Source organism: Onychostruthus taczanowskii, unplaced genomic scaffold (assembly GCF_017590055.1).
Source record: "Onychostruthus taczanowskii isolate IOZ18803 unplaced genomic scaffold, ASM1759005v1 scaffold32, whole genome shotgun sequence".
Classification (NCBI taxonomy): domain Eukaryota; kingdom Metazoa; phylum Chordata; class Aves; order Passeriformes; family Passeridae; genus Onychostruthus; species Onychostruthus taczanowskii.
In genome coordinates, this window is record NW_024500572.1 from 7,434,782 (window position 1) to 7,462,028 (window position 27,247).

The 27,247-nt window shown below is 37.6% G+C and overlaps 1 protein-coding gene across 2 annotated transcripts in view; it reads left to right on the forward strand.

Annotated features, from left to right (window-relative positions):
- TXNRD2 (thioredoxin reductase 2) overlaps positions 1 to 27,247 on the forward strand; it is a 33,310-nt gene that overhangs the window by 915 nt on the left and 5,148 nt on the right. Inside the window, exons 2-16 of one of the 2 annotated variants that reach the window (XM_041410213.1) lie at positions 189 to 254; positions 950 to 1,006; positions 1,613 to 1,757; positions 2,074 to 2,148; positions 2,989 to 3,067; positions 4,000 to 4,062; positions 4,414 to 4,484; positions 7,945 to 7,964; positions 8,353 to 8,444; positions 9,775 to 9,949; positions 18,384 to 18,520; positions 23,945 to 24,040; positions 24,254 to 24,346; positions 25,093 to 25,164; positions 26,924 to 27,021. In XM_041410213.1, the coding sequence (XP_041266147.1) occupies positions 189 to 254; positions 950 to 1,006; positions 1,613 to 1,757; positions 2,074 to 2,148; positions 2,989 to 3,067; positions 4,000 to 4,062; positions 4,414 to 4,484; positions 7,945 to 7,964; positions 8,353 to 8,444; positions 9,775 to 9,949; positions 18,384 to 18,520; positions 23,945 to 24,040; positions 24,254 to 24,346; positions 25,093 to 25,164; positions 26,924 to 27,021 (1,339 nt within the window). The remainder of the gene's footprint in view (positions 1 to 188; positions 255 to 949; positions 1,007 to 1,612; positions 1,758 to 2,073; positions 2,149 to 2,988; positions 3,068 to 3,999; positions 4,063 to 4,413; positions 4,485 to 7,944; positions 7,965 to 8,352; positions 8,445 to 9,774; positions 9,950 to 18,383; positions 18,521 to 23,944; positions 24,041 to 24,253; positions 24,347 to 25,092; positions 25,165 to 26,923; positions 27,022 to 27,247) is intronic. The other variant, XM_041410215.1, reaches the window with a different exon arrangement.

A 27,247-nucleotide genomic window follows, 5' to 3' on the forward strand; every position in this document is an offset into this window, starting at 1 on the left:
GTTTCACTTTTTCGTTCACAAAACCAGAGTAGATAGCTTAATGGACAAACCACAGTGAAGTGAGGAAGACCCAAATCAGCAATAATCAATTGTAAAAATAGGTGTACTCTGATACTGTCCTTCTTACATACCTCTCCCATCTTCCTGGTCTGTTTCTATTCCTTCTTTTTTTCACGTCCTCTTCACAGGAAAGAATGAGTATGATCTTCTGGTCATTGGTGGAGGGTCTGGAGGCCTTGCTTGTGCAAAAGAAGGTTTGTATGCATAAGTAACTTAACAGAAGTTTTGGTATAACTTCAGTGGGGTGTAAGGAAACTGAGGGAAGTGTTACTGATAATGTTAAAGCTTTTTAAGAAGCATAATGTGCTCAATACCTGCACATTAATCATTAACTTAGCTCCATATGGTTAATCTGCAAACTGATGCACACGCTCAGATGGTGTGATCTTGTTTGGCTTTTGTCCTAATCTTTTAAAAAATATTTCTTCTTTTGTTGTGGGAAAAACTAATAAGCTTTCATTTCGCTGTTGTAAAAGTATTCAGAGTACCTCCACAGATACTGTATTTTTTAAAATACCATTCTCATTTATGTGTTAAAACAAGACCTTGAGATGTTTCCAAGAACTAACTGCTGTAGAAAACCTTGCCCCCTTTGTATCTCCGGGTAGCATGTTCAACAACCCACAGTGTTCTTAAACATCTCACTTGAGGTCAAATTACATTTTTAGGGTCAGTGGAAGCTGGAGGCCCCAGTCTGGGTTATTTAGCATCTTCCAGAGAATTTGCTGACTACATAGGCAGGTTGGGTCTCTGGTCTGGTATCTTGAGTTAGACAGGAAAAACCACCAGCTGTCATCTCCTGTATTTTATCTGTATCTGTGCTACTAAAAATGTTTTTTTATGTATTTCTCCTTCCTCTAAATACATTACCTTGCTTCTTTGTTTAAAGCTGCTCAGTTTGGAAGAAAAGTGGCTGTTCTGGATTATGTTGAACCTTCCCCCCGAGGTATGGAAGAGAAATAAAAGGGTAATAATTGGAAATGCATACAATTCAACTGCTCAGGTGAGCAGGTTGCTCCAGACAGCAGTGTCCAAAATCACACTGCCTGTTTTGCTTGGAGTAAAAGTCCTGAAGCCCAGCTTGTGCCATGGCTCATTCTCTCCGAGATGAACCAGCTGTGCCTGCTCCCCTGCCTGTTAAGCTTGTTAGCAGTGCTTGCTGCTACCATTTATAATGGACTTCAAACTTAAATAAGTGAGAATATTCCCTCTGTCAAAATGTTATTTACAATTTCTAAAAATTACTAATTGTGTCATGCTTAGGTTCCTCGTACACAATGCACAAAATGAGATCTGCAAGTGTGAATGTTTAGTTACAGAATCTTCTGAGCTCTGAGAAAAATCTTGAGATGGTTTGAATTTTAGAAAAATTCAAAAATATACAGAGATGGTTTTTATCAAACAAATGAGCACAAAGAAAGTTATAAACTGATCTGTAGGAGACAGTAAACTGTGTTGTTACAGAAGTTTTTACTTCCCATGGATCCAACTGTATTGTTACACTAATCTGATGCATTTACTTTTTTTTTCTTTCTTTATTTTTTTTCCCAAGGAACCGCATGGGGACTTGGTGGAACTTGTGTGAATGTTGGCTGCATTCCTAAAAAGCTTATGCATCAAGCTGCCCTTTTAGGGAGTGCCCTTAAAGATGCCCAGCACTACGGCTGGAATATATCCCAACCTGTTCATCATACCTGGTAAAGACTGCTGCCTATCTCTGCTCCTGTGTGCTGCAAATGCATGACAATGACCCTTTCCCAGTTGGTGTTTATTATGGGACAGTTAGGGAAGTGAATTTTGAATGTGAAATTTTAGCCTGGTACTTGTTAAAAACCAGAACTAGTTTCTGGTTTCTCAGGGCAGAAATTACGTTGATTTGGACTTAATAATTTGCTTTTACAACAAAAAATACTGTGGTTTATTCCTCATTTTCAGCAGTTGCCTATATCTTTGTGTTGCAGAACCTGACTTTGTAATAGCTGACTTCATATTCAGTTTCTTGTTTTGTGACAGGTCTGTGATGGCACAAGGTGTTCAGAATTATGTGAAATCCTTGAACTGGGGACACAGAGTGCAACTACAAGAAAAGTAAATAAGACTTTGAAGTTTGTCTTTCTTTCCACAGTCCAGGAGGTGCTCTTGCCCTTGTAGAAGTGCAGAATTGCCTTTGAAGTTTCTATCTAGAGCTAGTATTTTGAGCCTGTAAGTCCTTTCTTCTGGGATCTGTAAGTGCCCTTGTCAATGGAAGTGGTCTCTTCCTCTCCCATTTTCCTTTTTGGTGAAATAGTGGTTGACACTGACCACACACAAAAGCTTTCTAGCAGTGTAGTGATCCTCTCTTTAGTCTGGAGAGGTTTTGCATTAATATGAAGCAATCAAGGTTTCTTAAGATACTTTCGATCTCGTCCCCCAAAATTTCTATGCCATACAAACCCACAGCTAACACTATGCTAGAGCAGCAGATGTTTTTTTTGCTTTCAGTGCAGAAATGGTTCCAAGTTTTTCAGCATGCAGTTCCTTTTATAAAGAAATTATAATAGAAAATTTAACAGCTTCTAATTTTGTTACTCCTGCTGAATCACTTTGGTGCATTCTGAAATGAGCAAGGTATCAGAAATCCTATAGGTAATACTATTAATGCTATGGCTAACAGAAAATGTCTTTTCTCAAGAGGTCAATAACCTGGTCTGAAAGTTTTTTACAAGGTTAAGTTACTTTTCTGTACAGAGGAGTTAAGTGTGACACAATAATTAAGTGACAAATTATGATAGAGCTGCAAACAGCTCTATGAAATAAGATTCCTTCCTTTTACTGCTCTATGCCTGTTTGCTACCCTTTTTAGCACTTAAATACAGAAAAGGTAGCAGATTGTATTTCACACCTATTCTTGTTACGTGTGCATTGCTGATGCTGTTTTCTTCTAAACAGGAAGGTGAAATATTTCAACATAAAAGGAAGTTTTTCTGATCCACATACAGTCCGTGGTTTAACAAAAGCAGGTAAAGAGGTGAGCTGCTGTGCTGATTTCTGCAGTGGTTTTGAACATTTCAGGTCATTTGGGAGCGGGATTGTCCTTTTGCAAACTGCTTTAGGTATTCAGTATTGCTTTAGTGAATGAGATTTGCATTTTCCACTTAGGCAAGTTGTTTATGAACTTGACTGGTGCCTGCTGAGTCCCTGGCTTGGCCTGTTAGATGCTATTGCTTTTTTCTGCGGGTGGAAATGCTGAGACCAAAGATTTTTGTTTGATTCAGTCTGTCATGCTGATGCTTACAGAAATGTAAGTTCTGAGAATTAGGTTGCTCTGAGCTGTTTCCCTCCTTCAGGTGATTTGTAGGGGTGATTAACTCGGTAATACCAAATTGTGTGTGGGAGGCAATTAGTGTGAATGCACAGCTGGGTCACATAACAGAATGGCCATTGCTGGGTATTTAACAAGGCCTGAAAGTGCCTTTTTAACACCTTTTTGAGGGTAATTGTTTCATGTTACTGATTAACACCAGCTTGAATGTCAGGTTCTTGGGGATAGGTGCCCAGGATTTTCTAGAAACATTGTCCTTTTAAGGTAGCTTAACTCCAGGCCTGAGACAGAATTAATTTACTGCTATGATCTCTGTTTTATCCAGACAAGAAATTATTTTAAAGGTGTCATTTGTGCATAAGTTTTGCTTCCAAGAAGTCATCAGAATCTTGCACAGTGTAAGAACAATTGCACAGTTAATATTAAAACAAAACCTAGTAGAGAATGGGTAGGAGAAATTCTGCAGGTATTAGATTATCTCCATCCTTTTTTTAATGCATTAATGATTATTATGTCACATAAATAGCAGATGGTATTGCCAGTTTTCTCACTGATCACTCATTTTTATGTAGAGGAAATCCAAAGACAGATAAAAGGATTGCAAATGCTTGATTTTGATTTTTTATTTTTGTTTGTAGATTGTTGTTACTGCAGATAATATTGTCATTGCTACTGGAGGAAGACCAAAATACCCTATGCATGTAAGTTACCCTTCCATTTGACAACTCTAGTGCTTTGCTGAGATGCAGAACACAGTGAAGGAGGATAAAGAATGTAAAAATAAGGCAACATATGAGAGATTTTTGTACTTCTGTCACACAAAAAATTGTCTTTATATAGAGGATGGCTTTTTAGAAAAACATTTCCATAGACAACAATTTGCTGTGATTCAGTATGTTGGTGTTGCTTAGAGCTATAGGATAATTCAGGTTGCAAGTTGGCAGCCCCAGATATATTTCCCTTGGTCTGTACTTCAGTCAACACAGCCTGAAGTGCTCTTAGCTTTTATTGCTGACAGGATTAGCATTGTAGATTCACCTGTGTCATCATAGGTTGCAGGTGCACTGGAGTATGGAATCACAAGTGATGATCTCTTCTGGTTAAAGAAATCTCCAGGAAAAACGTAAGTTACCTTACCATGGCTGTAATAGATGCTGGCATTCCTACCTTTTCTGTATGGCAAGGTGAAAAATGTTCAAAATTACCTTTTGTACACCAATTTTTCTTCTGTTTTCCTTCTGAAAATGTGCTTTACAATGCAGTAATATCATACTACCAAACTTCATTAGTAACTGATAGATCTTGCCTCTCCTCTCTTATGAAATTCCCTTCTAAAATCAAATTAAATAACGTTTTTCCATGTTAGGTTTTGCTATAGCAATTACACCCCAAGTCACAAGAGGGCAGCATGAACTCACCTGGGGACTGCTCGGTCCCCTTTCCTCGATTCGGGGAGAAACTCCAACATAATTTTGTGTTCTCCTAAGTTGTGGCAGTACTGATAACAAAAGAAAATATGAAGAAACATTTGGGTTACTTTTGCTTTGGAAGCTATTGTTTAACTGAAATATTAAAACACTGGTTTTGGTGGGAATACTAAAATGCCACAGTTGTTTTTTACAGCACACAGCACAGTAAGATTCCAAGTCAACGCTGTGCTACAGAGCAATTTCCTGATGAAGATAATTGTGATAGGAGATGCAGATTTGCTAGCCTGAAAGTCAGATAATGCTATCTTTTTTCTTCTCTATTGAGGAATTCTAGAAAAAGCAAAAGAGGCTTCGAGCTATAATACTGATGTTTGTGCAGAAAACATAGTTGCCATTCATGGCAGTGACCTTGTGCTATAAAAAATGCACTGTGTTAAGCTAAACTTCAAATAGGAAAATGAGGCTTCTTGGTACAGTTTTAGAAAGAAAGTGAATTTGTTGTTGTTTGTAGTGTATCAGTCACCTCTAGAATTTTGAAGGCATGATTTATGTGAGGAAATTGTTTTTAAGAAAAGCAACACCCACCACCCCACCCCCCCAAAACCCCCAACAAAATCCAAACCAAAATATGAGATTTATCCTTGTAAGATGTTTCTGTGAAAATGTGGCTCTTGTCCAGTTGCTGCCAATGCAAGTTGTAACAGTGTAATGTGGGAGTCTAGTGTTTATATGTTGCATTCCTGAGATTTAGTCAAAATAAGCCTGCAGGGGCTACAGTAGCATTTCTGTGCTTTATCAGGCTGTGTCTTAGCAAATGAAGGAGGGAGTTGTTAAAGGTTTGTTTCTGTCGGATTTGTTTCTGTTATAAATATTCCCAAGGTTCAGTTTAACACCTTTTGTTTTCAGTCTGAGGTCTGTTGTAGTTATTCTTTCTTTTCTCCCTCTCCAAATGTACATATCTCAGCTACAAATTACATGCCTGGAGGTTATAGAACTGTCAGTCCTGCAGTTATTCTTTTTTTTTTTTTTTAAAGTAAACCATTAACCAACTTAAAAGTCCCATAGATATACAAACATGGGGAAGAAACTCACTACTGAGATGAGGGTTTTGGCACAGTGTATTAGAAGAGATGCCTTGAAATGTACTGAGAATGAGTGAGAAATTGAGCAGGTGTGAACAAGGTTAGGTTTTGCTTTCCTAACTTTTCTTTTAGACACTGACAATGCCCAGGAACCCTGTTTTGTACAAGAAAGTGTGAATAATATGGGGCTGATGCTATGAGTAAGTGCCAGCTGACATCCATTTTTCATCTCATGAAAAAGAAGAGCAAACATATGCCCATATTACAGAAATTCTCATTCTTTTCCCTGTGAATCTCCAGTAGATATTTCTTTATGGGCAGTATGTGGCTTTTTGCAGCACTTCCCAGGAGCTGCATGCTAATGAGGGTGTGATCATTCATTCACAGATGAATCAGATGCCCTGATGCTGGAAAAATTATTTCCCATTGTGTTAAATTATTTGCCAAGCATAAACCCCAGACTAGCAGATTTTAATCACTTTTACTCAACCTATTCTCTGTACACCTTCAGAAGTTGTGTGTTTTTATTGTAAGATAGAGATGTTATCTGGAGCCTTTTGTAAGAAAACATGTGTCGTACTGACTGTGCAGTCCCTGGGGCTTACAGAGCTGCAGTCTCCAAGTCTGCACTCCTCAGAAGTTTAAAAGCATTGCTGTTAGAACTGGGAGATGCTGCAGATTGGTTTAGGGTAAGGCATAGGCCACAAGTCCATTCAAAAACCTAACAAAATGCTTTTTTGTCAGTGGAAATACCGTGTGGGATGCCATCTGCAAACTGTGAGCTGTTTAACAAGTCTGTATAAGACAAAAACAGCAAAGGAGTGCAAGTGCAGCCTGTCCAGCAGCTGAGTGTTAATGGCTGCCTGGCTGGAGCTGCTTTTTCCTGCAGAACAGGGACTGAACATTCTGCCTTTTGTACCCAGCAAATGTAGGGAACTGAGCATGTGGTCAGGAGAGAGAGAAACTGCTGCAGTGTAGGGATCAACTGGGGACAGAGATGGGAACTGCTGTGCTGGAGAGCTGATACACCTCATAAATTGCAAGTGTTGAAGGACAATTTCAATTATCTTCTTGATTGAAAGGGTGTGAAATATTGGGAGAGGTGGGAGCTGGGGTTTTATTTAAGAACTAAAATGGATATATTTGGTAAATACCAGTCTAAGTAAATCTATTAAACCCATTTTCTGTAATATCGTACACAAATGTTTGAAGACAGGAAGGGCAAATATTTGGCATTTGGAAAAATACAACTATTAAAAAGCAGATGGTTATAAATCAAAATAAAATTTAGCAATGAGTAAAATCTTCATTGGGAACTGTAATCTACTTGATAGGAAGACATAATCTAATTGATAGACCATCCCCGTGTGCTGAAAGATGAGCTGTCAGGGAAGAAGATTGGGCTGGCTGAATAGAGAGTTTTGGCTGGAACTCAGGGAAGAAAGGAGTGTTTATGCCCCTGGGAGAAGAGGGAGGACCACAAGGATACTATAAGGTTGTGCAGGGGGAAAATTAGAGGGGCCAAAGCCCAATTAGAACTTAATCTGGCTGCTGCTGTAAAAGGCAATAAAAATGTTTCTATAAATACAGTAGCAACAAAAGGAGGGCTCAGGAGAATCCCCATCCTTTATTGGGTGTGGGGGATGGGGGAGAAGCACAGTAATAAGGATAAGGAAAAGGCTGAGTTACTTAATGCCTTCTTTGCCTCAGTCCTTAATAGTAAGAGCAGTTGTTCTGTGGGTACCCAACCCCTGAGCTGAAAGATGGGGACAGGGAACAAAATGAAGCCCCCATAAATCATGAGGACTTGGTTAGAAGCCTGCTACAGCACTTGGACATGCACAAGTCCAAGGGACCGGATGGGATCCACCCCAGGGTGCTGAGGAAGCTGATGGAAGAGCTGAATGAGCCACCCTCCATCATTTACCAGCAGTCCTGGCTAACTGGGGAGTCCCAGCTGACTGGAAGTTGGCAAATGTGACACCAACATCAGAAATTTTTTTTCTGGTTGTGCAAAAATATGCACACACTTATTCCACTGCTTTCTTCTTTTCTTCCTTTTCTGTAACAGGTTGGTTGTTGGAGCCAGCTGTATCCTTTGAAAAGCCTGTGATGATCTATGATTATAACTAGCATAACTGTCTTTCCTATGAAAGTTCCCTGAAAGTTTTCAGAATTCCTCTGCTCATGTCATATAGTTGACATGATAGTTGAGTTGGTAAGAGAATAGTAATGGTTTTCTATGCAGTAGCATCATGGAAATTAAGATCAGCTGAGGATAAATTCTCAGGATCTTAAATCCAGTGTTAACTATGTTAACTATAAGACTTCCGAGTTTTATTCTATGTACAAAAGCAAGCTAAAGATGTCTGTGTGAGGAGAACTTGCTATCTCCAAGTGCAAAGCCCACTTGTATACTACTCATATATTGTGTTTATCAAAATTGTTGTTTACATTTGCTTAACTGGTGTGTCACCAGATGTTTCCCTTGAGTGTGCTGGTTTTCTAACAGGCATTGGATTGGACACTACAGTCATGATGAGAAGTGTCCCACTTCGTGGGTTTGATCAGGCAAGTACAGAATATCTTGTCTCCTTACTAGCAAATAAATGAAAAGATAGATTTTATTATTTTTAGCTTCTAAAGAAAAAGTGTTTTTTGCATCTCCAAACATTTCCTAATATGTGCACAGTTTTTGAGGTGGGAGTATTGTTGCTTAAGTGGCAGTGACAAACACCACCCATGGTAGTGACACTAGTGACAGCTCCTGGTTGTATGTCACCCTCTCCCACCCTGGAGTGGCTTCCTTAAAACTAGGGGCTTTTATGCCTTAAAAGTGGTGGCCTGAGTTTGCAAAACATTGTATAAGGATAATTCTTGGGATTTACCCTCCTCATTGAAGTAATCCACACCTGTAACAGCATGAGGTCTGAGCAGGCAGGGAATAATGTGTGTGTAGCACTTGGTCAAACACTGACAGTAGGGCTTGCTCTGAGAACTTGATCCTCTGCAGGCAGGAGGTGCACAATGGCCATTCCAAGTTAATAAAGTATTAATGGAGATAAAATAATTATGTTCAGTCTGCAGCCACATTGAGTCTGATGGAAACTGATTAATGAGCTCTCATGTTTCTGAAGAGACATAGCCCTGCTGTTGCCTTCATATTAGTTAATATCAACTTTGAAAATAAAGTTTTGTAAGCTGAGAGAGCTTGTGTGGAGTTGTTCTATGTAAGTGGTTTTGTAATAATATCCTTTAAGTAATAAACATCCTCTGGCAAGGTGCAACCTGAGTTCCTGCAGTCAAGAGCACTGATGTCTTTGGATAAACCTGTTGATGCCACATTTTACTACTTGAGTTTGGTGTGGCATTGTTTCAAACAGGCTCTTAGGACAAAAGTGGTTTGATTTTTCTTTTTTTTGTTCTTTTTTTTTTGTTCTTTTTTTTATTAGAACTTTCCATGAAACCTTAGTGATTCATAGTCTTTGCAGAGAAATGTCAGGTGTTCTGGCAAAAGGAAATATCTTTCTCCCATTGTTTTATTAAAGTATTTAATTTTCTTCAAACTACTAGAATATTGTAATTATGGTAATGGTAAATTGAATATGCTCTAGATTGTGTAAACAACAAATGCTTTAAAAGCAACCATTTTATTAATATACTGTTAGAATCCTTGAAAATAATTTGAGTATTCAGGTGTAGGTGCCTCTTGGAATGGAGTTGCAGGTCATAGTGGCTCCCTAAATTATCATGTGTTAGTCATGCATAATAGCTAAGTGATAAAGAATGTTTGAAATGCACAAGGTGTTTACTGGGGTTCCCTGAACCCAGCTGAAGGAGGGGTTTACATTAAAAAGGTCATGTATGTAAGAAAAAACAAATTTGTTTCACTACTCAACAGCAAATGGCTTCTTTAGTAACTGAGCACATGGAATCTTATGGCACAAAATTTTTAAAGAGATGTGTCCCAACTAAAGTTGAAAAATTGGAGAGCGACAGATTGCAAGTCACTTGGAAAAATGCTGACCTGGACACAGAAGAAACGGATTCTTTCAACACCGTTATGTGGGCAGTAGGTAAATATGATTATCTTAACATTTCTTTGCAATGCTTTCCATTCTGAAACTGAAGTCGCTTCATCATAGGGTCTAACAGCCCTCCCTATTAAATGTTTAGTGACTTAAACATTGATGGTTGTTTAATTCCTTTCTTGCATGCCTGACTTGTTCATTTGCAGTCTAAAAACACATTAAAGTTACAGTGAATGGAAGAAGTCTGTGGTAACTAATTTTGCATGAGCTGCAATAAATGGGAGACCATCTAGTCTTTCTCACTTTTACTAGAATAAGAACATGAATTCCAGCAAACTCTGGTTTGCAGGTAGTGTTCTCTAAGTCCATACTCTTGATTGATTCATGAAGCTATTCACTGTAAGTGCATATTTATGCTGTTTAAGAGGCTACCATTTCTTCTAGGATTCTTTCTAAACTGTGCTGCTCACATTTGTTACTGCAGCCATCATCCAGTTCAGGGAAAGAGAAGTAACTGTCTCTAAAAACCCCAGGTCTTTCAGGGAACCTTGAAACTGTATAGCTTTTTGAAATCTGGTTAGGGAGTTTCACATATCTCAAACCCCTTGGAACTGACATACGATGACTAAGAGTAGATTGGTCTAAAAGAATGCTGTGATAAATGTCTATGAGCATAATCACCAGAAATGGGAATCAAATCTGGGGTTTTCCTCCTTTGAGACAAATGCTGCTTCCTGCAAGGGCTAACACACTAAATTATGTACAAGGCTCCAGCCCACAGGAATGAAAATACTCCTTCAGTGTTGCCTCCCATAGCTGCTCATTGTCACTGTTACAAGTGTGTCCTCATTTTCTGTATTGGTTCAGATGAGCTGTAAACCTAACAGAGTAGGAGACCTCTTGTCTTTTGTGCTTATAAAGCTTTGTGAATATCTGGAATTCTAGATCAGTAATGCATGGCTAAAGGTAGTAGTGGTATTTGGCAGGAGATGATATCTGGCAAACAAAGTAAATAGGCTTAAATGTACTGCCCAAGAAATCCGTTTTGATGCAGACAAGTAATCAGTTTTACCAGCAGCTTTAGCAATCCTCTTGACTACTTTATATTCTTTTTATCTGGCACTTCTGTTTTAGAGTAGTGGGAATGCATTACTCTTTCATTTATTTACAACATAAATCTAAATTCTTGTGGTTGTAGAATAGATCCATTACAGGATCAGAAACAGATCATTTACAGCATTTTGTATTGTGCCCAGTGGATTTAATCTACTGTCAAGTTGTTCCATTTCCCTGGTTAAGTCAGCTTTATATCTTCCTAATACCCCAAACAGAGAGTGGGTTGTGCATTGTGACAAATGTTTTCTTTTCCTTACTGTAACTGCTACTCTCTTAGAAGTGCCTTGGGCTCTACAAATTGTGGAAACAGCCTATAATAATGGATTATTCTCATCAGAACCAATCAAACAGACTAGTGCTTGCCAAGAGCAAAAAAAAAAAAGCTCATGCTATCTGAACACATAACAATCCTGAAAACTGTAGAATAATATTCATGAGATGAGATGAAAATGTTTCCAAAAAGTGGGTTTCTAAGTGCTGTGTTTGATTTTTCTTAAGCTTTCTGGTAAAAAACCCAACCCATTCTGCGGTTCTATGAAAAGTACACTGAGTTGGAGACATACATGTCAAATGTCAAGTCAATTTGTTTACTTTTGTCTAAAATGGAAAAAAAAGCTATTAAGTTGAAAAATAAGAAAAAAAATCTTGGTTTACTGTTAATTATAATGGAATAAGGTTGCATGATAGACTGTTGCAATTCAGTTGTAACATGAGTCTGCTCATTATTTCAATACAGAGGAACTACATGTATTATAATTTTTGTCATAGATTTGAGTTACAATCCATATTTAGAAACAGGAAAATGAATAGTGTGAGGGTTTTGTGTTGCCTTTTTTTAGTGTTCAAATTGGCATTCCACCCTTAAGGATTAAACACATTAACAGTTAAAGCTGGTTAATTGGTGTGCAGTCCATATGATTCATTGTTTTGCTCTGTATCAACACACCCACACCAGGTGTCTCAGATAATAGGCTGGGAAACTTAGTGGTGTTGAGGATTTCCTGTCTGCAGATGTGCCAGTTATAATACTGATTGAAGCAAGTCAGCTTGTAGAGTTGGTTAAAAAGCAGCTGCTATTGTTAACTAATTATAGTCTAAATTGTAGTACATATTTCCATAATTTTTGCCAGTGCATCATGGAATTTTAGTAGGATTTTATTAATAATGTTAAAAATAGTTACTAATAGTGGGACATAGTTTAATAAGCTACAGTACTATCTCTTAATGTCAACCCTTTAAAAAGAAAATTAGATTGTGTTTCTGTGGCGAGTTTTTGTTTGCTTTTTGAATGTGTGATTTTCTGCTTGTCTGGATAAGCCAATAAAAGCAGGCATAATGCTCCCTTTGTTTTTCTAGCAGCTTTTTTGAGCTAGTCAAAATATTTGGATAAAAAAAGAAATCTCATTTTGATACATTTTAATGTAGTTTGAAAGTTTCAGTCCAAAGCTTTGTAGGTAACTCATGGATCTATCATACCTTGCTGAGGGGCTACATACTGTTATATTCCATCTCAATGCAAGAGCTTGTTCTTGATGTTTGATTTTTCCAGTTCAGCTCTCTATGTCCTTCTGTCTTACTATTGTTGTCTTTGGCTTCTAGAGAATTCTCCTGAAATTACAAGATTTTGAGGTTTTGAGTTTTTGTTTAATGTAGAACCAGTAAACTTTTACTAGTATATAGTATTCTTCCTGCCCTTAAGGATGTACAAAAAATGTTTGTTAGATGCCTAATTTACCTGAGTTCCAAAGCAATGGTAAGTGTGTGCACGTTCAGAGTAAACATGGGGTCTTCATCCAAAGGAAAGAGTAGAGACTCACATCTTTGTGGGCAGATGCAACTGCTGAGCTGCAGGGCAAAGTTGCAGGAGATGAGGCTTTGTGGAGAGGGTTCATTTCAGCTGTTGAAGGGCTGAAACCTGTGGCTGGAGTGCAGCAGTTGCAAACAGCTAATGCACAAAAGGAATTGGTAAGTAGTATTTCCATGTGAGTTTGCAATACATGGCAAAATATCACTTCTGTAACTCAAATTTGATGATTCACAAAATCCTTAGAAAAGATAACTGGGTCACTCCATCTCCAGTGGGGTCCTACTGTGCAGAGGATCAACAGTGAATGCATGATTAAACTAAGCAGGTATTTGTGAAATAGCCTGGAATTAGTTTGTCAGAGAATGTGAGGTAGTGTGCTAGCAAACTGTGACAGAAAGAGCAATGACCAGCAGTAGATTTTTAAGTTTAGCTTTTGGTTTAGGACAGCTTTATAAAAAGAGTTTTTTCCCTCATGAGGGCAGTGGAACAACCATTCTCAAATTCCAATTCATTTGTATACTTAGAGGATCCCAACTGCATCTTTGAAATAATATAATCTTTGCTGTAAAAAAGAATTACAGCTCCAGGTCATTGTAAAGCTGAGCAGGTATCAGGTGTTGCACATCATATGTTATCAAGCACATTGTTTTATGTGTCACACTGGACATTAGGCAGACTTATTTTGTTGTTCAGTAAAACAGAATCCTTGCTGTTCAGTATCAACAAAGGGTTAAGTACATAACATTTTTTGTAATAGTGTTCTTCAAGGTTTACAACCAAACCAGTTTGGGTTAACAAGGGAAACAGAAATTTTGTTAGGAGATTTTCTGTGAAAAGTCCCATAAGGTAAAATATTGCTGTGATCTCCTTTGAGCACATCTCTGCCAGCCCCTGTAGAAAAGGGAATGGGCTTTAGATTTGTCTTGGCAAACACAATCTTGCCATCGATTTTTAAATCTTTGAATTATTCAGTGAAAAATAAAGCACCTTGGTTGATCTCAAGACAACTCTAAATGCTAATATGCTATGGTTTGCTGAGGCTTTGGGTCTTTGTTCTAAGCTTCCCATGTCTGTCTCTCTTACTAACTTAAATTCATTACTCTCTTGATTAGATATAGTTTCTGCAATCCTAATGAAAATTGTCATTCCCATTATATCTGCCAGTCTAGAGTTTTTTCCCAATATCTAATTTTAAAGACATTCAGTCAGACTTTATTCAGCAGGGCTGTTTTTAATGTGCTTTTCCCTTTATGTAACCAACCCAAAAACTTTGAATGTAACTTTTATTTTATGCTACTTATTTTACCAGCCTGTAACTACAAAAATAACTTGTTCATGTGCTAGGCATCCCTCTAAATGTGCATGTGAAGAACGTTGGATTCAGAACTATTTCAGCACTAAGGTGCTTTTTGAGTTGATAGGTGATGCTAATCTTTACCTCAATGATGGTAGAAATAGATTTTTAAATGGCAGAAAATTACTCCAAAGTAATTTCTTGAAAAGAGTATAAATACTGTGACAGTTCATGCCGAAAAGAGATTCTTTTCAATCATAAATGCTGAGGAGATTGAAGCCAATGACCTGCCTCTCTTGGGAATGTGGTTGAATGCTTGTTTTTGAGACTGCAGAACCATCCTTTGAAACCAAACCCTTGGTTAAAGCAAGCTTTGTGTGGGAGAAATAATGTAAGGGTGAACTGTAGCTTTCTTCCAAGAAAATGTTTCCAGCCCTCCTCCCTTTTTACAGGACATTGAGAACAAGAAAAGTAGAATTTTAGAATTTGAAAATGCTGTAAGTTTTTTATTTGATTACATGTCACTTGGAGTTGCTTTTGTTGTGAACTCCAGATGTGCACTGGATGGCCACAGGCAGGTTTTTGCTCATTGCACCACAAGCTTTCTGCTGAGAGGACTCCTCTGGTAAAAATTGTCCATGCTACAGGAGAGTACAGTGAGCAGCCTTGCCAGAGAGCCAATTACTGCCCTAGTATTGACTAAGGGCCAGATTATTTTTCAGATTGTGGCAGGCATGCTGGAGGTTTATCAGTAATGGATGTAATGTTCAAAAGCATCCTTGTGGAAATGGTGCATGCTGTTATCAATGTGATAAAGGCTCTGAACTATTTTTAACCTTACTTAATCTTACTCTAGTCAATATTTTCCTGTAATCTGAACAGTAGTTACACTGAAGTGGTTTTTATTAGTCATTTTCAGCTGGTTATATTTTAGTGAACATCTTGTGGGTTTTAGGAGACATTTGAAGGAGGAAAGGGCAGTGGTATTGAAACTAATTTGGGGAATGTGTCAGGCACTCAGAATGAAGAGAGTATTGAGACTGGGAACACAGACAAGATTTTGATTAAGGTCAGACTGAGGTCAGATTGGGTAAAGTTATAAGGTGATGTGCCAATGTACAGGGAAGAAGTGGGGAAGACTATTGGGCTTGAGCTTTATTCCAGAAAAACTCTCCTGTCACCCACCAGTGGCATCCTCACAGTGGCCATCTACAATAAAACATGTGGTTGGCTCCAGGTTGGATTTTTCAAATGTTGGGAGTCAAACAGGCATTCTAACTTCCCTGGTTAAGAAACTCTGGAAGACCCATTATAAAATTCTGCTGTCAGCTGCACCTTTATCACCCTAGGAAATCTTACTGGATATAAGAGTATGCTGTCACTCATTTACCATTGCTACTTACCTGACTGTGGCTGAGTTCTGAATTCTGAGTTTAGCTGCTTCAGTCTCCGCTGTTGAAGGTCCTGCACATGAAGGTCACAGTCTGATACTTGTTCCCCTTGTTCCCCTTGTTCCCCTTTTTGACTGTTCAGGGGTAATTACCAGAAGCCCCGGGCAGCTGATGGGACACAAGTGCCACACCACAACACAGCCAGCCTGGCCAATGTCTGTGGTGTGACCTTCAGCCACTCCCCTGTCCCCTCTGCAGTGGAGCCCCCTGGCTAGCAGCCCCTTAGGAAGCTGTGTTGTTAGATTTTACAAAAACAGATCAAAAAGCTGGTTTTTCTTTTAAAGTTAAAAGCAAATGGGGGCTGTCACTGAAAGCAGGGCTCTGTGTGGTTTTCACAGCTGTGTGGTAAGTGTATGGGTCTATGAAAGATGAGATTATGTGTGCTGTTAGAAGTGCACGAGGCAGGTAACCTTTTTAAAGGTCAGATTTGAGTTACACCTTTCTTCTAGATATCTGGAATATTTTACTGTTTTGAATGAAAGCTATATCTAATCTTGTGTCCTATAAGTGGTACACTCCTGTTCTTTGGCAGTTTGAGGACATCTTCAAACTAAAAGCACATGTGCTGATTTTAGGCAAAGGGTGGGTTTGTGTGCCTGGTAGGATTTGGGATCTTAGAAATAAGCTGTGATGTCATGCTTTCTTGAAGTGGAAAATGTGGAAAAAATCAGGAGTTATGGTATAAAATGAAAGTCCTACTGAGAAATTGTGAGAACTGATTTTATAGTATAGGTGAATGCTGGGAAACATCAGAAGTCTGAATTTGGCATTACAACCTATTAAGACACATTGTATAATCATGAGCCTAAGATACTAAATTTGAGATGAAGCAAGATCATTAAGTATAATTCTTGTTTATGGGGGTGAACCTACATGTGTCTGAAGGCCAATAAAGCTTCAGTTTAGTGTTTAAAAATTCTCGTTTTGCCTTCCAAAAAAAATAGTTAGGCAGTTAAATTGAGAGAGAAACTTCACTATGTTGAAGCAGCACATTTTTTGTAACTCTTAGCTATTAATACCAAGCTGTACATATGTTAAAACTGGCTGCAATGGAAAGGTTAAGTGTTATCCTGCAGGTTTGATAAACTCAACTGTTGTTGTCACAGGTCTTTAAATGACTCTATTGATGGGTTTTCTTTTTTTCCTCTTTCAGTGCCTGCTGTTGCGTGCTAAGTTTTCTCTTGGCACTGCCTGGCAGGAAAAAGAGGAAACTAGAAAACCCCATTAGTTGTCCATTTGCAGAATACCCAGGCTTTGCTCTCAATACCCAAAGAAATACAACGGTAGGAAGTTGTTTCACATCCGAGCCAAGATAAGGTCCTGGAGGTTTATTATTTTTGTTGCCTGATAGCATCAGGACTGGGGAGCAGGGGGCAGAGAAGGAACAGCAGATCAACATCCCATGGGGACAACAGAAGGGAAGACAGACAGATAGCCAAGTGCCGACAGCTTCAGTCAGTGCTCCCAGAGGAAGTGTTGGTTTCACCAGATGAAATTAATACACAGAAGTCTTTACAGAGGCATTCAGATGTGACATTGTTTGAGGGGCCTGGCTATATGGAAGATGTATAAAGCACTGAATCATATGTTTACATATAATTAGGTCTGTATTGACAAGCCAGGTTTTCCTTTTGTTTAATAATTTCCTACATTAACATCAAAGAGCTTGTTTTTATAATGAAAACACGTTTCCTTTTTTGTTTTGCTTTGCTGTAGCTCTGTATTAAATTGAATGCAAATCGTGACTCACGCAAAGGAGACTTGTATGTGTAGAGATTTAAAGCCTCTAAAACAGACACAATGTTAAAAAATTTCCTTAATTTGGATGTATTCAGGTATTTTTTTTTCCTGTGTGATCCTGTTCAGCCTTAAAAAAATTTTGACTACCACGTAATTTCACTGTGCTTATTAACTTTCAAACAAGTTGGATAGAATTTAAGATTCCAATTTCTGGGTCAGGAATTGCTTCCTTAGATACTTTATACAAAGTTCAGTGTAATGCTGTTAAGACTTCAGTGATCTAAGGGGTAACTATGCAGAAAACACTACAAAAATATATTTTTTAAATAGGAGATAATTTGATATCATTGGAATAGGAAGCTGTAATAAAATCTGGGCTTCGTTGGATTTGCCTCATTTGTTTTTAAATACATTTTAAAATGTTTCTAAACTCTACAGCAATATCTCAAATACAGTTTGAGATAACTAAATCAGCATTTAGGACTTGAGAGCAAAGTTGATAAAATTTTTCATCTAAGCTGAGGGAACTAAAAGTGTTTGAAGATAAGTATATTCTGATTACAAGAAGAATGTTAATAATGTTAGTAATTACAATGAATGTTTAACACTGAACAGCATTATTAATAATTTTATTCAAAAAGTATACACAACACATTGATTGGCACTGAGTGCCATTCAGTTAATGTTTATTGGAATTTTTCAGTGTAGAAGTTGTTTCGTTTTTATATGTCTATTTGTGCTACATTAGGAAACTGAATTTAGAATGTTCAATAAATATGAAATCCTATGGTTTTTGCACTTTATCCAATGGATGTTGTCCTCCATACTTAAAAAGGATTAACCCTCTGGTGTCTGAGCAAGGCAATAGTGATGGAGCTCCTTTCCCACAGAATGTCATATCCATGCTTTCCACCCCTGCAGCTCTCTCAGTATAAGTTTTCTCATATTTCTACTTGGGCTGTCAAATAGAACGAAGTTCTTGGAGACCCACACTGGAGGATGCCAGCTTTTTAGATTTAACTCTGCTGAAGTTTTCCAATAGCTTTTACTTGATTTTTTTTTTTCCTTAAGGCCGAGCCCCTGACACCAAAACTCTCAATTTGGAGACAGTTGGAGTGAAAACTAACTCTGAAACTGGAAAGATTATTGTTGATGCCAGTGAAGCTACTTCTGTTCCTCACATTTATGCAGTTGGAGACATAACAGAGGTACTGAGTCTACATAAACTATTTTACAATAACAGGAAGCCAACTTTGTTCCTGACTAATAACTAGTCCCCAGATGTAGTCATGCTCTAGTGTATATCTTAGTGTTTTGCACTTTTTCACTTGGCAGGGCTGGAGTGTTTATGCCAGCCACCTGGGTCAGTAATTTCCTTCACAGGGGTCTTGTGAAGTATCTCAGCATGAGAGATTATTGCTGATTTTTATCGGGGAATGCATCATTGGTCAGAGGCTAATAATGATGTCTTTATCACTCTATTATCTTTCTAATAATGTTTGTATCACTTTTGACATGACTTCATGCTGCCTGTGAATGCTGAGTGAAAGCAATTCTTCTGTAGCTAAGTACATTTGCTGGGAATGACCATGACAATTTCTGTGACTGCATTTGGGGTATCTTGGGTGTTAATTGAGACTGATCAAAAAACAGTTTATCAGCTCCCTGATGCAAAATACTTCTGACTAAGTACTTTCCTCTAGAATAAGAAAAAGCAATTGCTGAAAGTACTAAATGCATTTGACTTTTCTTCATGATTTGTGAATTATTATGCTAAATAAACATGAGGAGTGTGGCTTTTTTGTTTGGATTTTTGTTGTCCTTTAAGAAGGGGACATTATAACTCAAGCAAAATAATTTACTTTTTAGAGAGGTAAAACCAGATTCTGTGGTCTTATTCTAGTGCTATTGATAATCTATAGTCATATATGACAAGAATGTCTTGTCATGATAAATGTGCACTTAAATACTTTCAGTCTGCCAGTTTTCATTTTACATATGAACTCAGATTATCTGCTGTAAATTGGACATCCTCAAATATGTTGATTTCGTAAAAAATGTTTGGATTCTGAACTGTAGAGTTAGAGGAGTATGTTGTCGTCATCTGCCTGCTGTGCCTGGAAAATTTGGGCAATATGTAGAATACAGAGCAATGCTGGGCATTGCAAGATAGAGTTCTCTCACCTGTTACTGGAATTGAGGCCTTTCTGTCAAGATTGTTTTTCATACAGTGCAGGCATCTGCCTTACAAGTCTGGTAAAGCTAAATACTGTAGCAATATCCAAACAGTATATATAGTATAATTTTAGAGAAGTTTAGAAAATTTCTTGGTTTGCTATGTTTAAAATATTTTAAAGGTCTCTCAAATGTATAAACCTTACAGATACTTTTAGTTTCTGAAGAGATTGTAATGGATGAAATGATGTCTTGGGAATAGGCCTGCAAATTTCTGACTGGACTCTGGAGCTGCCAGAGACGCTTAAATCTCATAAATCTGCTGACCACTCCTGACCTCTTCCCTCTGTGTAGACATGTGTTTCTTCCTGTCTGTCTCCATCTTCATGTGGACTTGCCATTTCCTTTTAAATTGTGTTAAAACTCTTCCCTTCTCAGATATTTCTCCTTTTTTTTTGCTTTTTTTCTCCCTTGCTCTACACAACTCTCTCCAGTTGTCCTGTCCAGTCATTCAGAGCTTTGGAATTTTGTAGAGTTCCTCTCCTTTCTTCTCATTTCACATGCAGAGTCCCTCTGTATTTGTCATTTCTTGCTCTCAGATTCTTCCTCAAGTCCAGTTTCTGCTCACAACAACCTCCTACGCCTGCTTGTTCCTGATGTATATGGATTGGCTGCCTCCTGCTTTCCAAAATTTTCTTTTTAATTTTATCCAAGAAGCAGTTGTTAGAGGCAAAGCTGGCAGAGCTTAGAATCTGCTGCTTATTTTGCTGCCAATCTGCTGTGTTATTTTGGGCAACTCATTTCCTTTTGGATGCTTTTTGTCTTCTGCCCTTTGAGGATTTAGGTAAATAAGAAATATAAAGTTGGAGGCAGGATGCTCTCCTCTTTGCTTCTCTGGATCTAAAAAATCATGTCTTCATTTATTTGTCATTTTCATTTTGTTGTTAAAACTTGGATTTCCTTTTCCTGCTTTTGTCCCTATTAGTGCAGATTTTTGAACCTGAGTGGTTCAATAGACACTTCTAAGTGGAAGTGTTAAAAACAGCAGCACACTTCTATGCTGTGTCCAGTGTACAACTGGGGGAAAAAATGAAGAAGTTAAGTCAGTGCTCTGTAGACATTCCCTTAAGCTTTTATCTGTATATTGGTTCAATGCAGGGAATTAGAGAGATCATCATGTAGTACTCATACATTTCAAGAGTTTAGAGGAAAAGAGAAATACTGCCACTATCTTATCTGACTCCAGCATGTCACTTGTGTAATTCCACTTGCTAAGCAATGAAGTTTATTTTATTTGAATACTTAAATTAGTTTAGTGGGGGTTTTTTAAAGCAGAATTAATTTAAATAATACATTTCATTGGCATGGGAACCAGCACGGAAATAAATTTCTGTGTTGGTGCTTGTCTCAAATTAACACATGAGAATCAAGGGTATCCTGCTGAGAACCACAAAGCTGCAGAGCTTGGTTGTGGTACTTTCTGCGTGTGACCTACCAAAAGAGCACAGGAAGGGGAATCTTGTTTCCTGTGAGTGAGCCTCAGTGATCCCGAAGAATCATTATAAAAATTATTTTTTCTCCTGGTGTTCCTGCTCAGGATTTCTCTTTGCTCTGCTCTGTCCCTGTTAGAGTTTCTTTGCTACCATAAAGTGCTTTTGCTCAAATTTTGCGAGTAGCTCCCATGCCCTCCTCCCTCCTTTACCCCTCCACACTGAATAAATACTGAATAGTGCTACCAAATAGCAAGAACTGCTTTTTTTGTTTGAATTCAATGCCCTGTCTGGAAGGGGAGTGAGTGAGGGAGCAGCTGAGTTTCCTGATTGCTCAGAATGACTGTTTTCATTTGGGAGTCCTACCCAGCTGGTACAAATGGGAATCTGTGTGTGCATGGGTGTCTTGTTGCACCCCTGTATGACAAATGGAATCCTAATGTTACCCAAGATTTCATTTGGAAAAAAAAGGGAAAAAAATCTTCCAGATGCGAGTCAGTTTGTGTACCCTCAAAAAAACATTATTCAAGTTTTGGCAAAATATTATTTTCAACTGGCAGGTGAAATTGCATTTCAGCATTTTCATCTTCTGTAATCAGGATCAGGAAAATCAAGTTGCAATTTTAGTGTGAATTCTTTTTTTTTTAGTGCTGATATAAACTCTCTGTGTTAAAATCCTTCCTCCAGTAGTGTTCTTGTTGAAAAGCATGGCACACACTATAAAGACATTTTCTCAGAAGGAGGTTTATGGTCAGGCCACTCTACATCTGTCATATTTCAAAGGGTGTTACAACAAAGATGTGTAGAGAAAGTGGAATGTACAGTATGTTGCTTTGAATAGAAATGAGACCAAAAAAAGTTGTGTTAGAACAAATACACATTACTTCAAAGCTTTTTAAACTCTCTTAGGACCATCTCAGTTAAATGTATAATCCATTGGAGGATTCTTATGAACAATTCGTATCCATAATTATCAGCAGAGTAGTTCTACACATGACTGCAAAGTGAATGTTCATTTCAAATATTTACCAAGGAAGGTCTTTAAGTCATTGTTTATGAGGAATTGGGCTTTATCTGCATGGATGTTTTAGTAATTAGTTGGGTTTTATGGAATGCATGGCAGTGCTTTCACAATTTTATCTCTCGTTCCAATCTTCTATTCATTTCTGGAATGCCAAAACAACGTATATTTCCTGCTACAGAAATGATTGGCAGACATGTTTCAGGCAAATGTGTGTAAGAAAACACAAATTTCATCTGGTAAATTACATTTACAGACTTGAAAGTCAAAATGCCGGATTTGAAAAATTGTGACTTGAGGGATGTTAGAAGGAAAAAGGGATAGACTTGCAGCTTTGTGATTTGTCATGAGCTGTGGAGGAAAAATAGATTAGCCTTCATTAACAAATAGAATTGTGATTTCTGTTATCAGGTTAGATATAATGTTTCAGATTTTTTTTTTGCAATTGAACTTTTAAGTTATTAGTACAGATAAAAGCCTAGATGCATATTAATATGTAGATAATTAATATGGTATGCGTGCTGAAGAAAATGGTAGCTAATACCATGTACAAATTCTGTCCAACAACACACAAAAAAAGATAAGCTAGTAAAGAGGAATGGATTCAAGTAAAAACCTTTAGGATAATGAAAAAAAGTGAAAAAACTTTGAATGTATGTGATGTTCTTATTTTATTTTCTGCTGAGAAACTTATTTTGAGAGCTTTTGAGAGCTTATTGAATGACTGCCTCTAAGTGGGGCTTTGCAGGAGTGTGATAAGTGCTGTATCTAAATAGAACGTGTGTGAATCAAAACCTCACACATTTTATAAAGCCTCCCACATTGTGCCACAAAAGTGTTTCTCAGTTATGGATTTCTTATGTTTTTGCATCATTCCTTCTGAATTTGTGACCTCTTTTCTCATGTCAGACAAGCATTTTGATTATATGTCTTGGATGAACTCTTAACCAATGGGGTTTTTTATTAGATTTATGAATTTTATTTAGTCTTACTAACCTGTATGGACTGTTCTTCCTTGGGCTTGAAAATATTCCCTTGCAAATATTTTAATTCTTTTTTTATTAGATTTATGAATTTTGTTTAGTCTTATTAACTGTATGGACTATTCTTCCTTGGGCTTGAAAATATTCCCTTGCAAATATTTTAATTCAGTTCTCAAAAACTTTCAAGTTCTTTAAAACCAGCTCTGCAGTTCTGATGCTGCAGCAGTGCTGTGCCAGCACTCAGAATTAGGGTTCTGGCACATACACAGCCCTGTTTGGATATAAAATGTACTCAGGACTCATGGCTTGAACTGGAGCACACCCTGGTCATATCCTGCTGTCGTTCCATTTCTCACTTGCAGGAAGTTTGCATTTGCCAATGGCAATCCCTTTCAAGCCCCTCTGTAACAGCAGAGCCTGAGACCAGGATCAGCTCACCCTTTAGGTCACAGTGCTAGCAAAAGAGCTTTCCACTTTTCCAGTCCAGGACCAACTGAGGAAGTCAGTAACAGTGTCTACAAATAGCTAGGTTTTGTGCCTGTGTTCTGTAAAAATGTGTCAGACAATATTTTTTAAAGGTCTGATATTATAAAAACACTGTTGCTTTAAGCTAGGCTCATCTTGCTTTAAAAAGACACTTTGAAATATTTCCTCATGGCTTACTTTGGAGTGAAGGGGCGAAGTGAACAGCCAGCATGTGAATATGTGCTGCTTTTCAAGAGGTGCCGTGATAAGATATAAAGATTTGACATATTTGTGGCATTTTCCCCCCATTAGGACAGATAGTAAACTCAGACTTCAAAGCATGTTTGGACAGAAATTATTATTGCTTTTTCTATTTGGAGCCCTGGCTACCAAGCTGGAATTCCAAAGAGTTGGCTTTCCTCTGACCATTGTCCCAGGAGAAATCTTTGGATGCCGCTTCTCCTTCAGCTCAAACAAAGCTCTGTGCTCTCTCCTTAGGGCCGTCCTGAATTAACACCCACAGCAATAGCTGCAGGAAAACTGCTGGCTCAGCGTCTGTTCGGCCAGTCTTCAGAGCTGATGGACTATGACAGTGTGAGTTATGTCTTTTTGCAGCGAGAACAATCTTTGGCTTTTTTCTTTTAAAGAATTTTTAAGGAATTGCATTTTGTCACCTGGAATCCAGCTTTGACAGCAGCCAAAGTGGAGGTGTGTGCCTGTGCTACACCTCTCAATTATGCACAAGTGTCTGCCAGGCAGCTGCTGCACATGGTTCTGCAGTAACAGCTTCTGCTTCCTCCCAAGCAGGTGCCTACCACAGTCTTCACTCCCTTGGAATATGGTTGTGTTGGCCTGTCAGAAGAAGCAGCTGTGCAACGTCATGGATCAGATAATATTGAGGTATGAAAACATTTTTAATTTTCTCATTGGTGTCAGAGTTGTCCTGTGGAAAGGCAGAATTTTTACTGCTGTATTAGGTAAAATTTTTTGTCCCCAAATACTGTGTTTACAGTTAGTGCTCAGAACTTCAGTAGTATTGCAGCAGATCACAATAGCAACTGTCGCCTATTGTGCTTAAAATCGCTGATAGGGTGTGACAGCTTTAAAGTAGCTGCCATTTTAAGAAGTTACATTGTGCAGCATCATTAAATAATGGTTATGTTACTTTCTACAAGTTACCCTTGAAAAGATATGTTGTGTTACTCTTATTCACTTGGAAAAATCATTAATGAAAAAATAACAATTTACTATTCAGAATGCAAAAATTACAGTTTGGATTTTGTTGTGGGATGCATTATTATAGATATGAAAAGATTCTTGGATTTCATTTTTTTCAGTAAACAAGTCATGGAATCTTTGGGAGAAGCTTAAAAATGCTAGTTTTTTTCCTTTAATTTCGTGCATTAGTCTGAGTAGCATTATTTGTGAGGGTTTTTTCATTTTTTTTTTAATCTAATGATTCTCTGGGAAAGGTTTGTGTTAAGCTCTTACTGCACTCCATATTTTTCTTTAAAATAACTAACAGATTATAAATTAATCAATATTTGTACAAAGGTATAAATATGTAGTAATAGTAGTTATAATAAATACCAGGTTTTGCCATAATAGTATTGTCTAACACAAAATGTTATTGTTTTTCCTACCAGGTATACCATGCATATTATAAACCTTTAGAGTTCACAGTGGCTGAAAGGGATGCAACTCAATGCTATATGAAAGTGAGTTTTGTGGGCTTTTAACTTGCTTTTAACTTAAAATGGGATATGGTACAGCCAACTTTAAAGAGCACTGTTTGCCAAAAAAACATCTCAAGATGGATATTTTCTTGGTGACAGGCATCTTGAAATTGCTTTACAGATATTGGCATTTTTCAGAACTGACATTCTGTTAATAAATACCATCTTTGAACTGCTTTTAAGGTCCTAAAAAGTATTTCAGATTCAGATCAATCTCTGCTTCTCCCAGCAAAGTTCTTAACTGGTTACATGAAATATTTATATTGACACCTCTTGCCAAAAGTATGATACCTTCAAAAATTAAGCATAGGGCTTATGAAACTACAGCAGCTATTCAGTTTTTACTCAAGAAAACAAGAAGCTCCTGGTTTAGACCAAAGTGCCAGACCTCAAAAGGGCCTTCTGCAGCAATCCAGTTGCTCAGTGTTGGAAAGGTTTTTGAAGCTCTTGCCTACAGTAGAGGATCTTAGCTAAAATGAAGTGTAGTGTTGGTAGAATATATAATACTTTTCTTTTTCTTCCTTTTCTCCTCATCATCAGGGAACAGTAATTTTTAAGCACACTGATAAATGTGTTTATCAATTAAATTATACAATATTGTATTGTTATGTAAGGAATGTCCATTGTCAATAATTGCAGTCAGTTTTACTGACTGTATTTTGTCCTCTCTGAATTTTGTAAATCCTTGCCTTAGGTGTCCCAAGTACTAGTGTGACAAAGGTGATGATATTCAATTTTATGTATTCCCTTTTAATTATGTCAATTAGAGTAAATATTTAAGGGTGAAGTAGTAACAGAATAATAGTTGTTGGATTATGTTTAACATAGTCCTTCCTAAACTCTCAAAACATATAAACAAATATTTAACTTGAGTCTTTCAAACTCTATTGCAAGAATTATTAATTTAAAATGCCTTAATATTTAAAGTCCCACATCAGGATTGCTGCTTTTCCTGGCATTCCTGATGAAAGAATTTAAGCTTTTACTGAATATTAGAACTTAGTAGATTAGTGATAATTTAATGCCTGATGCAGGAAGAGACTGACTTTCTTTTCATAATTATAAAGATGGTGTCCTTGCAGGAACTAAAATGTTTTCATTAAGTTCTCTAATAAAAGTTAAGTGTGCAATGACTCAGGCTCTCCTAGATACTTATTAACCTTCATCTTTGGCTGCTTCTGAGGCTCTACTCCTTTTTAGGTTATGTGCCCCTTGTGGTAAATGTATTTCACCAAACATGCTGCTGTAAGTGCTTACTAACTGAGCCACAAAGGTACAAAATATCCTGGAATTGTTAGAGATCATCTGTGAAAATAGAGCTGATAATGGTAGGGATCTTCTGTGAAAATACAGCTGATGAAAACAACTACACAGGCTTGGAGAAGTGCTGAGGTGGCCACTCAGTGGGAAAGAGCACTGGTCTGGTCACCAGACTACAGAAAGTGCTTTGAGGGTTTCATACAAATGGCAAACAACAATTACAGAAATTATTGATGTCAGTGGCTCCTTCAAGTCTGAAAGAAATACACTAATAAAGCTCCAGTTCAGGAAAGTGCTTAAGGACAATAAGAGTAAGAGCTATTGAAGTCAGTAAGACTTAAGCAAGTGCATAAGTTTTTGGCACAGTGGAAATAAACAGCTGAACTAGGATCTTGGGGCATTCCAGTTTCATTTAATTCATCTTCATGCCTTATCTTTAAGTGTTCTAAGAAAAGATCTTTTTGTGATGTATTGTTTTCAGATGGTGTGCTTACGAGAGAGGGAGCAACGAATACTTGGCCTTCATTTCATTGGACCAAATGCAGGCGAAGTTATTCAAGGATTTGCTCTTGGAATCAAGTAAGTACAAAAGAATGTCTCTAGCTTCTAAAGCCTGCTTCTTAAGTTATTGTAAGATTATAAAAGATAGCTGCCTAGTTTTGGCAACACTATAAAGAATGCATGCCTTTTGTTACTTTTATGGAGTATTGCACATATTTTCACAAAAAATACTGCAGTTCTTCATTAAGATGTACTGGATTTAGTTACGGTACTACTGGATATAGTTAGGGAAGAACTGAGGAAA